At 48.9% G+C, this 17,396-nt stretch overlaps 1 protein-coding gene across 4 annotated transcripts in view; it reads right to left on the reverse strand.

The window, feature by feature from the left end:
- The window catches only part of CTIF (cap binding complex dependent translation initiation factor), an 89,810-nt gene that overhangs the window by 32,518 nt on the left and 39,896 nt on the right, over positions 1-17,396 (reverse strand). For all 4 annotated transcript variants that reach the window (XM_065745245.1, XM_065745247.1, XM_065745244.1 and 1 more), the window contains one exon: positions 6,163-6,239. In XM_065745245.1, coding sequence (XP_065601317.1) covers positions 6,163-6,239 — 77 coding nt within the window. The remainder of the gene's footprint in view (positions 1-6,162; positions 6,240-17,396) is intronic.

Genomic DNA, 17,396 nt, shown 5'->3' on the forward strand with positions numbered 1-17,396 from the left:
CGTGCGGCCGTTCATTAAGCCGCAGTAACGCAATCACCCAGCTGAGCCCTTTTAGGAACAAACCACCGAGACAATATTGGCCTCTGGGGACCTGCAGTTCAGACAATTAATTTAGTGTAATAACTCACAGTGATGCTGCAGACGATCAGAATGAATGAAACAGTCCGTAAATTGCCTGTAACTAACACCTCGCTGACACCACAGGCCGCCTGTTTCCATGGCACACAAGTGAAGAGCACTGCATGTCTCTAGGTACTCGTGTGTGTGCGAGTGCTTGCTTCACCTCCTGGATGGGATTCCCCTGATGGGCTTGGGGTGTCTCCGCTGGGTCCCCAAGGAGAGCCCCATGGTGGCTCCACATCCTGGCAGCCAGGAGGGCATGGAAGAAATGGGATGGTGCGGAGGATCGAAACCTCCAGCTAGACACTGCCTCAGTGGTCAGAGTCACAGAGTCCTGAGTTCAAAGGGACACACACAGGGATTGCTGTGTCCACACAGCACACAAAGCCAAACCCTACAGCTGAGAGAGGTGTCCCAAGGCTCCATGAGCTCCAGCAGCTGTAGGTCACTATGAGGGAGCTGCAAGGCATGAGGAGCTGTAGGGTCATGAGGGTCTGCCGGGTAATGAGGGTCATGAGGAGCTGTAGGGCTATGAGGGGCTGTAGGGCCATGAGGGGTTGTAGGGCCATAAGAAACTGTAGGGATGTGAGGAGCTGCAGGGCCATCAAGGGCTTTTAGGACATGAGGGGCTGTAGGGCCATAAGAGACTGTAGGGCTGTGAGGAGTTGTAGGGCCATGAGGAGCTGTAGAGACATGAGGGGCTGTAGGCCCATGAAGAAAGTTTCAACCCTTTCATCTCCTTCCCTTCCTCTCTTTCTCCTGTTCCAAAACCATTTGTTGAACTCAATAAAGAACTGCAGGCCGTCTCGCTTGCTGCTGGTTTTCAGTGAGCACACAGTTTGCCTGAAAGTCATTCTGCTTTGTTCCAGCAAGGAACAGCAATTCTGCACCAAAATAACGCCTCAATATTGTTGCTTTCTTTAATAAACATCCTCTCCACTCACTGCGAACCCCTCAATAAATGGCCCTGTAAGAACAAAAGACATTTCTGTATTGTTTCAAGTTCTCTTCCTTTCTGAAAACCTCAATTAAAACAGTGAAAAAGCCAACGCGTCACTTCTATCCTCTGTAATTATGAACTCATTTCTATTCACTCTCCCAGCAGGAAAGCTTTGTCCTGCTGACCTCTGGGAACAGCTCTTCTGAGGCTTTTCCAAAATCTCCCAGCACTAAAAACGACACGTTACTATCAACCACGAAACAAGCTCACCTTCACGTTCACCCAAAATAACGTGCAGGCCCAAAATCCATGGCGAGTGGTATTCCTGCCACTATTTTTATTTGTGAAGCATGCAAAAGTGCTGGCCACGAATAGAACAGCATGGGAGAGGCTCTGAAAACAACTCGAAAAGCAGCATGAAAATTGCCTGAATACAGGCCGCCAGCCTGATGGAAAGAGCTGTCAAGTCAGTACCTTGAATGATAAGCTCTGAGTGATGCTTGGGATTTTCTTATCAATGCCATCAATATTTCCAGCTCAAAACCAGACCTCCCACACTCTCAAGTGCCTGTGGCACACCTAAGTATATGTATCTCTCTCCTCTTAACCTTTAGGACTATATCCAAGCAGCACAGCTTAGCCACAGCCAAGGACCCAACAGCTCAATGAACGTCACCCAAAATCCCACCTAACCCCAAGGATTTGAGGAGCTCATGTTTTGTCTGGAATGCTCAAATTGTCCTGACTTGAGATGAGGACACTCCAGACTCATGAGCCACATGTCCATACCCAGTTACCCACCAGTGGAAAAAAAACCCTCCAGAAGAAGGTGCAATTTGTTAAGATGTCTCCTCCGTGAGATGGGAGAGGATGGGACAACCATCCTCAAAGTCTACATTCTTGCTGAAGGCAGAACAGAAACAAACCCCAGTGCTTTCTCCATAGTGAGATGTTGTGGTTCCACTGCTCCCGCAACGCTTTGTTTTTCAGACTTGCTTGGAGCAGGTCAACATGGGAAGGTGAAATAAAGCATGGAAACCTGTTCTTGCCCTTAATCATCTTCGTTGCTCCCTGCTGAGCTCCTTCTAGGAGACCCCTGTTCTTTCTGATCTGGGGAGCCCAGAACTGGATGCAGTCATCTGATTGACAAGAACCATCCTTCAAATGCCAATGACTGCATCTCCACTGAGCATGGAATCACAGAGTGGCTTGGACTGGAAGGGACACTGAGATAATCCAGATCATCTAGACCATCTAGCACAACACGGCCAACTTTATTATGGACAATGCAGTAGGATCCAGATGTCAGCTTCACTGGGAATGCCCTACAGCACTTTGTCTGGCTCCCAGCCCATCCTGGTGCAGGTTTCACAATATGCTCTGGCATCCAAAATAGCAGTAGTGATCCTGGAGGTGAATCCCAGCAGTCTCTGCTAAAGGTGAGAACTACAGGGAGGTCTCCCACGTGCTCCTCATAGCACTAGTGACATTATAAAACCCCAAGCTTATCCAACAGACCTCAATTTCTGTTGAGGTTTAGTAACAGCGAAGTGCCATGCTGATGGCATGCAGGTCTTTCAATCAGCTGCAGGGATGGAGAAAAACAACCTGCAAAGCCTCCTGATGCCATAAAGTCTACTGGCAGCTGGGCAATTCAGGTTAAATTTAGTCTCCAGTACAGAGGTCACGTCAGTTGCCAAGATCATAAAAAAAAGAGAATAAAAAGTCCTGTGCTGTACAGGCTTTATGTAATGCCTGCTCTCAATAGAGAGGTGAACCCTGCAGCTGGGAAACACACTCAGCTTGCTCCTGCCACTGCCTCCTGGCATTAAAAAAAAGGCACAATGGAAGGAAAGGATTAAATCTGCTCAGATGAGTATCTCTTAACCCCTCTGTACCATACCTGTCCAGGCAGATCAGGCTGGTAGAGAAAGTAGACATGTCTCCCTGTTCTGCACGCGCAGACTCACACATGTACTTTTTGTCTCTCTCTACAATTTTTGGGGCAGGAACGTGGCTCTGAGGTCATCCAGTCCAGGGCTGATGCTAGAGACAAACCTGATTGATCTTCAGATGGCATCTGCAGAGCTGCTGGACCTTCTGCTGGAATTACTGCACAGTCAGACCACCACAGCTCAGCTCCTTACTGCTCTTTCTCCCTTGGTGGCAATCGTGGCAGATCTTCCCAGTCTGCATCAGGTGGCCAGCTGCCACCTCCTTTTCATCGTGGCAATGTGGTTCTTCAGCAGAAATACCCCTCGTGGCCCTGCACTGTGGATCCTACATTCCTGAGAGCATCCTCATCACTCCCAGACTGCTGGCAAGGCTGCACATGCAGAGATGTGCAAAGAAGAGCTTCTTTCTCTGGGTTTTAAGTTAGTTGCCACTTCCCTGCATCCTTGTATCAACAAATAAAAAAACACACACACACACACAAAAAAAAGAAGTGGAAACTTTTGCTTTCCCTCTCCTTATCCCAAAGGATGCTCTGGCAATGTGCAGCCTGCTATGCTCATCCCTCCATACGTCCTCCCCAGTGGGGAGATTTTGCCTTGCAGAACTGGGTTGGGCAGAACTGATTCCTGTCATGTTTTATTGCAGGGTAAAGTGGTGGAGTGCCCTTTATGGTGTTTTGAAAGGAAATTGTACAGGAACAATGTCCCGGGCTGTGTGGCTATTGAAAACCCTTCACAAAGGGAGTTTGCCACAAGAGGAAAAGCTGTTTAATCAGTCCAACTAATCACCGTAGGTGGCTGAGAGTCCCCGAGGGTCTGTAAAATGAAATAGAATGGGAAAAGAAATATATCACAGCTTGCCTACACTTCTCCTGGAGCCACTGGCGGATCTGGGACGCTCCCTGCCTGGCCCTGAGCCGGCGGTCACCGTCCTGTGGGCTGTCCCCACGTGGCACTGCTCTCGTCCCAGTGGTGGGGAAATGTGGAAGAGCCCTGGAGATGTCCCTCAGTGGTGGCCATGGGGCTGGGGTCAGTGAGCAGAGAGCAGGGAAGGGTGCCCAACCTCCTGCTGTCACCCCAGGTGACCCCAAATGGCTTTCAGCGTCAGCATGAGGGGTCAGCAGTGCTTATACAACCCTCAGGAAGAGGAAACTGTCCCTGACAGCCACCCGCAGCTCTCCAGGGAGGGAGGATATTTCTGCCTCCCCTAGCTCTCAATCTCATTAGAAACAACACCCAAAGAAAAAATAATAATAATAATAATAAAAAAAAAAATCCAAATCAAAAAGAAAACAAAACAGCCAGACTGTTTTTTCCTCATCATTTAAGTGTAAAGCCAAGTTAACTGCAGGAAGCAAATTGGGACAGTGCGAGAGAAAACTTGGGGACATTACTTGTTATCAAAAGCAACAGGAGCACACTGAGGAGAGATGGGGAAAGGCCTCACCTCTCTATATTCTGGGAGCATTATGGAAAGAGATTAATTAACTCACAGGGCTTTACACCACTGTCTCTGAGTCCCAGGGCTGCGTTTCTCATGAGCAGGCCACCAAGCACTCATCAACAGCCAACAAGAGGCAACAGAACCAATGGGATGATGATGGTGCCAACTTTAAGAGTTCCCCATTCCCCAGCAATCTTCTCCTGGACCTCAAACAAAGCAGCGTGCTTCCTGAGGTGGTGGTCACAGAATGGTAGGGGTTGGAAGGGGTCTCTGGAGATCACCATGTCCAGCTGTCCCAGCAGTTTGGCTGGCTAGGCCCTCCATCCCCAACCATGTTGTCCTGGGATGTCACAGAACAGGTTGGGAGGGGGTAGATGAAAGGGCTTGAGAGAATGGGTCCACTGTGCTCCATCTTGCAGACCTGTGGAGGCCAAATCAAACTGCCTCTACTGTTGGCTGAGAAGGGTGGATCTTGTTATGGCAGGTTAGCATTTGGGGCAAGAAAAAAACAAACACTGGCATCCAGGAGCTGCTCTCATGGACATCTGTGGCTGACATCTATCTTAGCAAAAATGTGCCAGGAAGACTGAAGTCAGTGCTCCTCAACTGGGAGAGCTAGAGCTTGATTCAGCACGTTTAACCTCATCTCTGTATCTCCCTATATTACAAATGAAGCACAAACTCCATGGACAAAATAAAAAACTACTCGTGATGTAAAACCTTGGGTTGCCCTAATCCAGCTCTGCTCCTAGGACATCACCCTGCACATCCTCCCACCCAGATATTTGCTCTGGGGCAGTCTCTTGCCCCACAACTCCCAGTAGCAGCCCAAGGCAGTAATTTTCTGTCCAGCAGGCATCACACCTCAATGTACAGAACCATTGGCTGCTCCTTCTGAGAGACGAGATACCCTCATGTAACTAAATATGCAACTTATACAGTTAAATATACCATTAAATTAACTCAATAGGTTGAAACCACCACTGCTACAGGAAATCAGCTGCCTGCCTTGTGAGCACATCTCCTTCACACAGACATCTTGCTCCAAACCACGCTCAATCCATTCTGAAAGTCAGTACCTTCTGCTCTTCAATGGAAAGAGAGGAAGCAAGCCACAGGGACTCAAAGCCTTTACAGATAACACCTTGCAGCTACCTCTTTTAATGGGAGAGTGGGGATATGCCTATGTTGGAATATGTGCAAGGGGTCAGACAGACATCGTTTTCCAGACCTTAATAGTGTTCCAAGAGCAAGAGAGGTTATACCCCAGATTTCAAAAGCTGGGGAGAGATAAGACACTTCACTTTCTGGTTGTCAGTGCTCCAGTAATAGTTTTTGCATTAGATCAATGGTGACAGCTGCTAAGGGCTGATAGTCACAGAAGCACAGAACCATAGAACCATAAAATGCTTGGGTTGGAAAGGACCTGGAGGATCACAGAACCATAGAATGGTTAGGTTGAAAGCACAGAACCACAGAGTGGTTGGATTGGAAGGGACCTTGAGGATCACAAGGATGAGTTGGGTTGGAGGGACCTAAAAGCCCCCCCAAGTTCCACACCTGCCGTGGGCTGGCTGCCCCATTCGTGGCATTGTACACCTCCAGGGATGGGAGTGTCCAAAGACACTCCACGAGACAGGGGGGAAAGATGTGCAATGAGGAGGAAGAAGCCAAAAAGAATTTTAAAGAGAGGTTCCACTTACCTCCTGTCGTTCCTCCTCCTTCTGAACAGCTTTTTGGTGTGTGCGATTTCAGCTTCATGAGGCAGCGGGTGGTAACCCTGGAAAACAGGGAAAAGCAACATTCAGCTCAGGATACAACAGGCATTGATGGAGCCCATGGGGAAGGGAAGAGTGCCCTCCACCTATTGGGCTGACCAGGACTGAAAGTGTCTTGCCCAGGGCAAGCTGGAGGCAGAGGTGCAGCTTCCCTGCCTTGTCCTCTCCCCAGTGAAGGTGTCATGTCTCCCCTTACTGATGTGGTGCACCAGTCTGGCCAAGGAAGCTCCATATTACTGCCCTACTTTGAGCATCATGATGCCTCATTAATGTGAGCAAAGAGCTGTGAGGTTCCTGGAGGAAAGGCACCGTGTGAGTGCAAAGCATTATTTATTTTCCAGGGACTACAGAGCTGTCATAATCGCAATGATTTTTATTTATGTAGCATTGTACTTCCCAGGCTGGCAATAAAAGCCTCGTAAAACTCACTCCTTCTACTTACATAGTAATCTCTCTTATCCATCAAGACGGTGAATCAGCCTGGACATCACTGAAAAGAACCTGGAAATCTTTGATGTCAAGCTGCTTAAAATTATACTGAAGCTTCTCCATTACTGGATGCTGCACTTCGAGCCCTTCTCATCCATTTGGTCACTTCTTTTTTGCCAAATGTACTGCAGCAGCTTAAATCTCAGAGACCTCTGCTCTTCTGAGAATGTGCTTGCAATTGGCTGATGAGAACCAAAGGGAATGGGAAAAGGAAAGGAGGGAGCAGACCCACTGCCCATTCACAACAGCTCTACTTGTTTAGGAAACGAGACAAAAAATAGCATAATGCTCAGTGAGACTGCTTCCAAATGTTGCTCTAACACATCTAAGCTTGGGGTATTTTTAAGAATTTAAACTGCACTTCAGAAACATGTGAAAATACAATTACCCTGAAAACTGAAACCACCTCTGCAGAGCACGAGCACCCAAAGTGCCAATTTCCTATGAGTCGACATTACATCTCGGGAGCTGTATTCCAGCTCGTTCCAAGAAACCATAGGTAAAGTGGTGTCACGCAGCTCCTCCTCAGCCCTTGGGCATCCAGAGGGTGTGAGGGATGGGTTAACTCCATGGGAATACATCTCCTAGCCCAAGGAGGAAAGGATTAATTCCATGAGATTACATCACCCAACCCAAGGAGGGGAGCGTTCATTCCATGGGAATGCATCCCCCAACCCAAGGAGGGGTGGGTTAACTGCATGGGAATGCATCCCCCAACCCGAGGAGCCCAAACAGAACGCAGTGTGCTCCTGAGGAGAAGCAGGCTTCTCGCTTCCAAGCTGAGCAGTTCCCTTCCTCAGTCCCAGGCATGAGACAATGTTTTGGAAAAAAAAACGTCACCGGTCCCTACTCTTGTCTATTTCAGTGCCTCAGCAGAGCTAAATTTGGAGGGGAGAAAAGTAGACCTTTTTCGTGTGGGGAGCTGATGTAAAAGGAAATATCGGCGACTTCCAAGGAGGGCGGGGTGCCTGCAGGAGGTGAGGGCACGGGGTGGGTGCAGGCCAGAGTCCCAAGGGCACGGCACACGCTTTTATGACATGTATGTTCTTTGCTTTGTCTGCAGGCTGCTCCCTACCCCAGGTTGTGCAGTGCAGTGCTGGAAGCTGGAGCTGGCTCACTGAGGACAACGTAGACCTGCAACAGCTCTTCCAATTTCATAACAGATCCCGAATCGGAAGGGATCCATAAAGAACATCAACTCCAAACCTGTGGCAAACAGATGTTTTATGAAGGTGAAACCCGAGGGCAGAACCAAATAAACAGATGTTTAGCAGCTTGTTAGCAGGTAGTGAAACTGCATTTGGTCTCTCTCCCACCATGGTTTTATTTTGACTTTTATTCACAGGTGGCTTGAGTACATAACATTTCAGTGCCACTGGCTCTGGAAGTGAGAGGCGTGGGAAAAGTAAAGAACAAGGAGCCCATGGTCTTTGGAGGCACCACGAATGGGGGTCATTTTCAATTTGGAGCAAAACACCCTGTGGTTTACGTGGTGAACTCGGAGAAGAATCTGTGAAGCCCATTGGACTTCTCATGTATCTACACATACGCCAAATTTGAATTCCAAACGTAAGGAAGACCAGCAGCTCTGAGAGAAGGGGCTCCCTGAGCCAGTCCCCTGGAGATCAGCTCTCTTGCGATGGGTACATTCATTTTCAGATGTTTCTGCAAAAGCAGCTCTTGGAGAAGAGGTGGTGGCCTCTGGCAAGCACTTCTCTACATGGTCTATAGTGACTGGACAAGGGGGAATGGTGAGGGGTTGAGGCTGCGAGGGTCTTGGGTCTCTTCCAATCCAACTGTTTTACCATTCTGTGGTTCTGTGTTCTTTGAGGATCCTTCCAAACTAACCATTCTGTGATTCTGTGGCTCTATGATCTTCCAACCCAACCATTCCGTGATTCTACAATTCTATTATCTTTAAGGATACTTCCAACCCAACCATTCTGTGATTCTACAATTCTATTATCTTCAAGGATACTTCCAACCCAACCATTCTGGGACTTTATGGTTCTATGATCTTTAAGCTCTCTTCCAACCCAACTACTCTGTGACTATGATTCTTGATCTTCGAGGATACTTCCAACCCAGCCATTCTGTGATTCTATGGTTCTACGATCTTCAGAGTCTCTTCTAACCCAGCCAATCCACGATTCTGTGATCTTCAAGGTCCCTTCCAACACAACCATTCTATGATGCACTGTTTCATCTCCATGGTGTCTGCGTCTGCCTAACGCAGCTTGACTCTCAGAATGTGAGACCTTGCCCTGTGAAGTGACCTTCTTCACCCCAGAAGCCCACTCAGTCCCTTCTGCAGAAGATGCTCACAGCTCTGAGACAGCCAAGCAAACAAAGATGACCCAGATGTGAAACAGAGCAAACAAAAGGCTGAGAAAAGCAACAGGACACATGGGAGAGAAAAACAAGGCTGGGGCAATGGGAGAAGGAAAAGAAATGATCTGAGTGTGTAAGCCCACAGGAGATTTATCTAAAGAGCCTTTGTGCCCTCAAGAAACATCTCCACCCCTCCTTATCTTAAGCAAACGGTGGCAGAAGGCCTGGGCTGAGCAAACAGGTCGTTAGGCTGGCAACGCACGCCGGCAGCTTTGCTCTATTTTATTGCACCCTGAGCTCAGGGTGGGATTTGTTTTCTGAGGCGGTGGGAAGCGATGGGTGGGGTTGGATTTATGGAAGATGCAGCCATCTCCCTGCATAACAGCAGAAATATTGTGGCTAGAGGCAGGGCAGAAAAACAAACCAATATTGTACTTCCAGAAACAACCCACAGAATTCATGCCTGTAATGTGTCACAATAAGGCTTTTATCCACTGATATGATGGATCATTTGCTGCAGATCTGGGAAGAAGGGAACAGCACAGCGATGCAGATGTATTTATTCCAATTTTTTTGTGCCAGTCCCATGCTCTGGTATCTCGAGGGGTTTCACGTGCCATCACTGAGCACATTCAGAAAATAATGTTTCTAGAGTCAGGCGACACATGGGAGCATGGTGGGACCAAGAGGTGCCTCCATGGGATGAGAGGCGTGGGGACCGACTCCATTGCGAAGGCCAGCATTCGTCACCACTGTTGGCACTCTGGACAAAGCCATCTCCTGGCAGACTTGCTTGCCTGGACCTCTTCCCCTTCCAGGAATTCCCACTGAACCAGCCTGCCATCCTCTCTCCTCTCTGACACGAGGGGAATTTTCTGCCTCTTGAAAAAAAGGGCCGTGGCACCAACCAAAGCCTTGACCCGATTTGGAAGCCATGGAAAATACCTAACAATGGCAGGAAGAGCCCTGTAAATGATTTCCTCTCCATTAAAATTGAAGTGATAAATCTGTTCCTTCAAATTGCAAGCTATTCATTTTTCCTGGAAGGTGCTATTAGAATAGCTGCTTCTGAATAAGGAATCCATCGCTGCTCCTCTCTGCATAGACAAGAATGGTTTGGGATGGGTTGGAAAAGATCTTAAAGACTATTTAATTCATGACCCAGTGCCAGCTGAAGAGGAAATGCAACACCTTTATGCCATGCTCAGTCAACAGAGCAAGAGCTCGGTTCAGCTATTGAGCTGGCCAAGGGGATGAGAGCAAAGATCTCCACTCTTTGCCACTGCAGTGACAGCAGAGGAGGGATGCTCTGCAGACCATGGGGGAGGACGTGCCTGCCTGATGAATCATGGCACGGCGCAGCACGCCCATCGCATGGGAGGCATAGGAAGTTGTTTCTTGGGGGATGTCCCAGTTTGGAGGATTTCCTGATTAACTGCATCTTTGGGGAGTGTGCCATAAGCGTGCACTGCCAGCAAAGGCTGAGTGCAGAGGTGTGTGGTGAACGCCTCGGAGATTATTCACACACAAAATAAAGAGAGTTGGGACACAGATGAGCGATGGGGATTGGGATGGTCACAGCTAAATACCATTTCTTCCTTAGTTTCCACTAGAAAATTCTGACCTATTTCCTACAGGGCTGCCCTCCCATATTGCCCCAGGGATGCAAACTCCTGTTATCCCATCTGCTGAGGACTACTGACAGTTTATGTGCTCCCTCTCCTAAATCCGGGGGTGCTTTAATGAGTTGCAGGCTCTACACATGCAATCCCAGAGCTTTGTCTCTTCCCACTTCTTTTCTCCAGTTTGCTATCAGCTCCTGGCAGTGTGGACACCCGACTAAATGGAAAATTAAATACACAGTGCCAACTTCACCCCACTGCATACAGCCCTGGGATAAAAGAGGGGGGGGGATATAAGGAACAGTTTCTTCTCCAAAGAGCAGTGATACACTGGCACAGACTGCCCATGGAGGTTGGGGAGCCCCTGTCCCAGGACAGGTTTCAGAACTGTGCACATGTGGCACTTGGGGATGTGGTCAGTGGGCATGGTGGGGGCAAGCTGGGGATCTCAGAGGGCTTTTCCAACCTTAAAGATTCTGTGATTCTATAAAAACAAAAGCCAAAGAGAATGGCAGAACAGCCCAGTGTGAAGCTGCCCATGTGGGACGAAGGCTGCAAATGCAATTAAAGCATTAGAATAATTAGGCAGAGTACTAAAGGGCTGCCCAGGGAGGAGATTGAGTCACCATCCTGGAGGTGTTCAAGAAACAGATTTTGTGCTAACTGACATGGTCTAGTGGGGACATGTGGTGGTAGGTGGTTGGTACTTGGATCTTGGAGGTTTTTTCCAACCATTGCTGGTTCTACAATTCTATGACACTCCAAGTGAAATGCACCTTGAACCTTCCCCAGTGCCTTCTGCCAACGGCTGACAGCAAGTTTTCTGGGGTCTGCTTTTAATGCTCCCGAGTTACACACAGTTCAGAGGTGATAAAACCTGAAAATCCAGATGGAGCTGCAGACATGCAGCCATCAGCAGAGCACGGTGCAGGCTGGAAGCACTGGAGCCAGGCACTCCAATTGCACCGATACAGACATGCGGTGCCATAGGAAGAGTATAAATAACAGACAAAAGAAACCCCCTTTGTTACCAGAATCCGCAAATCCACCGTCAGTTACAATCTGACTTAGGAAACAGAGCTTTTTCCCATGTTCAAGCAAAACGGGAACAATACTTTGCGACTGGAAGTAACTCTTGATTGTTTTCACTGATGTTATTTCAGCGTTGTTTAGGTTTATTGTTTATTTGTATGCATTTCCTCTAGCCTGGTCATGCCTGAAAATAAACCTTACTGTCAGCAGTTAAGTCCCATCCAGAAATAAATACGCATACCCAGTAAATACAGATACAACCACAGCACTGCTTGCATCCTTACATGCTGCAGCATCACCTTCAGCACTCAACGATGGTGTCAGGGCGGATGTATTTAACACTGTGGTCCCCTGGTTTTGCTCCCTTCAAACCTGGGGTTCAGCTGTGGGACTCTCCCTGAGCAACTCCATCACTGACCACGTCACGCTGGGTGATGGTGACAAAGCTGCTGTGGGTTGGAGAGCTTTGGGGCAGAGATCTGCTCACGGGTAGCTCATGGTGACTATGAGAAAGGGCTGCACTGCTCCGAAAAGCTTTTCCTGCATTCTGCTCGGCTGCTGCTAATTTGGGGGTGAGGGAGGAATGGCTTTGGCCTGAACTTACAGTGTTGTGATGTTGCCATGGGAATATCTGTAACTTCAGCTATTTTGGTCCCTGTGGGACCACGCATTTCTTTAAAGTCTATTCTTCCTCTGTTATTTTCCACATTCTCAAATCTAGCTTTCCCCAACTCTTGTCTCCTTCAAAGCCCACAGATCCCACTCTGCACACCCGCTGAGCTGCTTCCCCAGGGCACCATTCAGCCTGCACCACGTTGGCATGTGGCATGAGCAGAGGACATCCTTCACAGGACCACGGGCAGAACACAGACTTCTCTGATGAATTTTTAATCTCTCAATGGACTTGATCAGGCTTCAGTGGGTTTTGGAACAGGGCACAGGTCTCTGCCCAAGGCAGCTGGCTTATCCTGCTGTCATCCATACCCTATGCCATTGAAGCCATGGGGACCTCAACTACAACTGGGTCATGCCGGCGGCTGTCCCTTCTGCTCCACCCTTCTCACAGACTCAGCACTGGCACCTTCCTGGCTGAAGCAAGCTGTGCAGAATTTCAACGTCCTTTCCTTCTTCAAGCCCCTCACATTGTGCTTGAAGCATTCTCAGCATTCTCACACAATAGATATTCCTCTTCTCAGACTCCCAAGACGCAGCCAACGCATTTTCCTTGGGGGCCACACCACAAAGAAATGTTTTTTTCTCCTCTCTCAAGTCTCCACTTTGGCCAGCCCAGCCCAGAGAGAACAAGAGAGGATCCCACGGCACTGCCATTGCTCAGAACATACCCCACATTGATTTAATCCTGAAGAAACCTCACTGTGCCCTTGGAGAAGTCTCATTCCCATGCCCTATCTCTTAGTAATGTCACATTGGATCTGGGTAGCAAGAAAAGCAAAACTGATAGTTGCTTCACAGCCATCTTCAAATGTGACATTTGTAAAGGCACTTACACACACATACACAAAAGCAGTCCTGAAAAACTGCTTTTCATCCAAAATCTACTACAGGGAGGGTAGCAGGACAGCAGAACCTGCTCTCCTACACCTTGTAAAGGATGAACCTCAACCAAAGACACAAGGACAGCTCCTGCTCTCCAGGCTCCAGGCACACATCAGCCTTTCTGCCAGTGAAAACATGTGCTATGACCTCTTCTGTGATGCCTGTCTAGAGCTGGGTGATGCCTGGCCAGTTCATTTTGCATTTGATGAAGTGCCTCCAGGCTGCGTTCTGTTAGAACCAAGAGGGGACAAAAAAGAGCCAGTAATAAAATATGACAAACGGAGCATTCCACTCCTCCCAGCTAGTGCTTTTTCAGCTCTGCTGGGGCTAGGAGCCCTTCTTAGAAGAATTTTTTAGCTTTGTTGGGGGTAGGAGCCCTCCTTGTAGGGCTTTTGTAGCTCTGTTGGCATTAGGAGCTCTTCTTGTAGGGCTTTTTCTTAGCTCTGATGGGATTACAAGCACCTTGCCTCCATCCAGCTCCTTGCCCACCTGCTTCCATGGGCAGACAATGCCACCAGCCCTTCCAAAATCAATTCATCAGGCATCTTTGTGCTCGGCAGCCTCAGCCCTTCTCTCCTTATTGAGGGCACAAAGATTCGTGAAAGACCCCACGGCTCTCAGCCAGGAAGAACATCAAGTGAGGAGCACCACCGTCTCCAGCAAACCCAAGCAACAAAAGCGACAAAAAATAAAATAAAATAAAAATAATATTAAAAAAATTTCCCACCAGCTAAGAAAAGCTGGAGGTTAATATAAATTCCATAGGTTGGAGGGGGAAATTGAGCTGCACTCAAAGACTCAATGGCTTACCACGCTTCTTTCGTCTGGCAGCTGCTCACTCCCTGAGCAGAGTTATTGAGGAAGTGAGACGAGCACTATATTTGCTTCAGCTGCAGACTTCCCTTAACCCCTGGTGGTGGTGCTGACATGAAAACACCATTCGTTTTCTGACCCTGTTGTCATGCACGTGGTGGTCGCAGCTATTAGCTTCAGTGGCTGTGATGTGTGGATATATAACGACAGAACCGTGGTGACACCATCCAGTCCAGGCTGGATGAGCAAAAGGGGGATGAAACCAAGGCTGTGGGGAATGAGCTTGGAGACAAAGATGGAGCTGTGATAACAGCCTGTGCTAATGCAGAAGTCCTTTTTGTTGTAAGTGTTAATGCAGCCGTTGCAAATGCCTGCAGAGATTTATGAGCTGGGCTGCGTATCTGCCTGGCTTCCTCTCCTGGTGATAAAACAAGGCTCTTCCACTCCACCAGAACTCTTCCTTCTCGTAATTAAGAGGAAAAATGCAATCTTGGAAAAGACACGGAAGCATTTCGCTGGGACAGAAGCAAAGTACAGAGACGTTGAGATTGAAATACCTGCTTAGAGACGAAACTGTGTCTATTCTCCCCAAAAGGCACGCACCGCTCCTGCAGTACTCAACACAGAATAACCCAGCAGTGCTGGGCATCTGCCCGAGGGTGTCAGTGCCATCCCCCTCCATCACAGAGCACCTCGCCTCAGTGGGACATCAGCAGACCACTTGCTTCGCCCAAAGCTGCACTTTAAGTCTACTATTTGCCTTGGCCAACAGCCAGCAGAGCACTTAGGTACATGCTTAAAGTTAAGCACAAGAGTAAACAGATTGAAGTCAGTGGGACTTAAAATTAAGCACATATTTGGAGGATTTGCTGGCTAAGGGCCTTAGCCCCAGTGTCTCGTGTCTAACTCGGATGATTCTAGGTTTATTGGCTCCTCCTGTCCTCACCTCCCCTCTCTCGGACCAGGCAACAAGCAGTTTTTGTTTTACCACCATGGGGGAGGTTGGCTTCTACAGAAACCTTGTCCATGGGCGAAGTCTGCCTTTCATTAATTATACCTGCCTGTGAAATACCTTCCAGAAATCCCCACCCAAACAAAGCCTCAGGAAAGGAAATAACAGAAATTCTTGATGGTTTCCATGGGGGAAACGATCCCAACTGGTGAGACGAGGAGCACGTAAGATGAGGCTGATGACTGCTCCTACTGCACACAGCTCCTGACGAGAGACAATCCTTAGCAGACCAGGACTGTTACCATCCTCATTTCCCAAGCCCCGCTGAAGATGACCCCTGCATGTGGCTCTCTGTACGTGTCCAGATTGTGTCTCACACATGGGGGGCTGGAGCTGGGTCATCTCTGAGGTCCCTTCCAACCCAACCATACCATGAAGCACCTAAGGACCAATCTTCCAAGAGGCCACTGAGCTTCTAATGGGCTAGAGGTCTCCCCAGACTCCTGCCTGACTCTTTGTCTTCTATGCCCTTCCACACGAGTTATTTTTCAATTGCATCCAGCCTTGGAGGCTGCACAGGCAGGACAAAGGCATACACAGAAAAGATGAGCAGAAGGCTGGAAACTTGGAGACAGGAGACAAAAGTTTGCTGCTGATTTCTCCAGAAACAGTACTGATTCTACTAAGAAACAGCAACTTGCCTAGACTTCGTCACCAAGTCCCGCTCTCCTTCCCTACCCATCCCCATCCAACCCATTCCCAACCATCCTCTGCTGTGTTCCCATCTGCTCCTGATCAACCACCTGATTTGTTTGTGCTGCTGATATTGATGGCACTAAATAACCAAGAAACTTTGGAAAAAACGCCTGGGTTTCCCTATCCAAGTTCCAAGCTGATCCAGATCTTCAACATCCTTCCGCACGGCCAAAGAACGTTCCATGCACTTGCATGTCCTGAATCCAGCATCTCTCAGACAGGCAGAACATAATTCAAATCCATTCTTGCTCACGCTTCTAACACTCGCAATACACTTCCAAGGCCTCGCTGGCGATGCTCAGCCGTGCACGATTTCCTCTTCCAGATGAGGAAAAGCAGCACAAGAGCTGTATCACCAGGGTCCTGGTTCGGTGTTGGCAGGGGAGGGGGCACGTGTCGATGCCCGCTCGCACCACAGAGGGCGGCGAGGGGGACGTTGTCACGGCGCTCTTCGGATCATGTCAGGTCGCACGTACGTTCGCGGCCGGCCCCCGGTTCTCAGCACGGAGGTGCAATCTTGGAACGGCGACTTCCTCCAGCGCTTCAGGAAAGCTCTGGAGCGTGAGGAAATCCTGAGCATCGCCGCCGACACGTTATCGACACAGCGAGGAGATAATAACGGCAGGAACTGCCCGGCCGCAGAATCACCGTCGCGATTCATGCGAACGCTCGGTGCCAAGGTCCAGCGAGCTGTCACACGTGCTGTCCGACAGCACAAAAGGCAAAAATAAACAGGGGTGGGTTCCTACCACTTGCTGAGCACCACGCAGCCCTCCCTCTGGCAAACGAATCCGTGCACCACTCCACTCGCTGTACTCGCAAAGGTGCACAGCTCCCACTTTCTCCTTCGGGAAGGTCTGGAAGATGTCAAATGCCACCCGGCTGTCCTGCTGACATCTGGAAGGAGTAGGTTTGTTTGTGGTGGAAGAACGCAGTGTGCTCTGCAGTGGCACTCGGTGGCTTTGGGTTCGTGAAAAAATCATAGCATCAAAGAATCGTGTTGGAAAAGGCCACGAAGATCACAGAATCACAGGACCGTGAAGGCTGGAAAAGGCCTCCAAGATCCCCAAGTCCAGCCTCAACTTATCCCCACCATGTTTACTGACCACATCTCTTAGTGAAGAAGACACAGAAAGCACAGCAGTCCTGCCATCTGTGTGCAGCCCCTGGGCACAAAGAGACACAAGCAGCCTTGGTGACCACCCCCATCGTTCTGGTTTGGAGGGGGAAGATGCAGCCGTGGCACGATGGAGGAGCACCTATGACAAGGGGGACATGGCAAGGGGACAGGCTGCTTCTCATCGTGCGAGGATTAAACTGGAAAGGCCAAGGGAAACAGCAGAGTCCCCAAGTGTTCAAGAACTGTAGAGATGTGGCACGTGGGGACACGGTCAGTGGGCATGGTAGGGAAGTGCTGGGACTCCATGACTCTACGTAATACTCCTGAGAACCTTCTCCATGAATACCTTTTCCAACGTGCCAATGCTACGCCAGGAACAGAGCACCCCAGAGACTCCACATTTTTTTTCCTTTTTTTAATTCCTCCCTTTATTTATTTATATTTTTTGCAATGCAGTACTGCTAAATACGCAGAGCTGCTCCGGAGT

This window comes from Cyrtonyx montezumae, unplaced genomic scaffold (genome assembly GCF_038088225.1).
Source record: "Cyrtonyx montezumae isolate F1298 unplaced genomic scaffold, pur_monq_1.0 scaffold_34, whole genome shotgun sequence".
Lineage (NCBI taxonomy): Eukaryota > Metazoa > Chordata > Aves > Galliformes > Odontophoridae > Cyrtonyx > Cyrtonyx montezumae.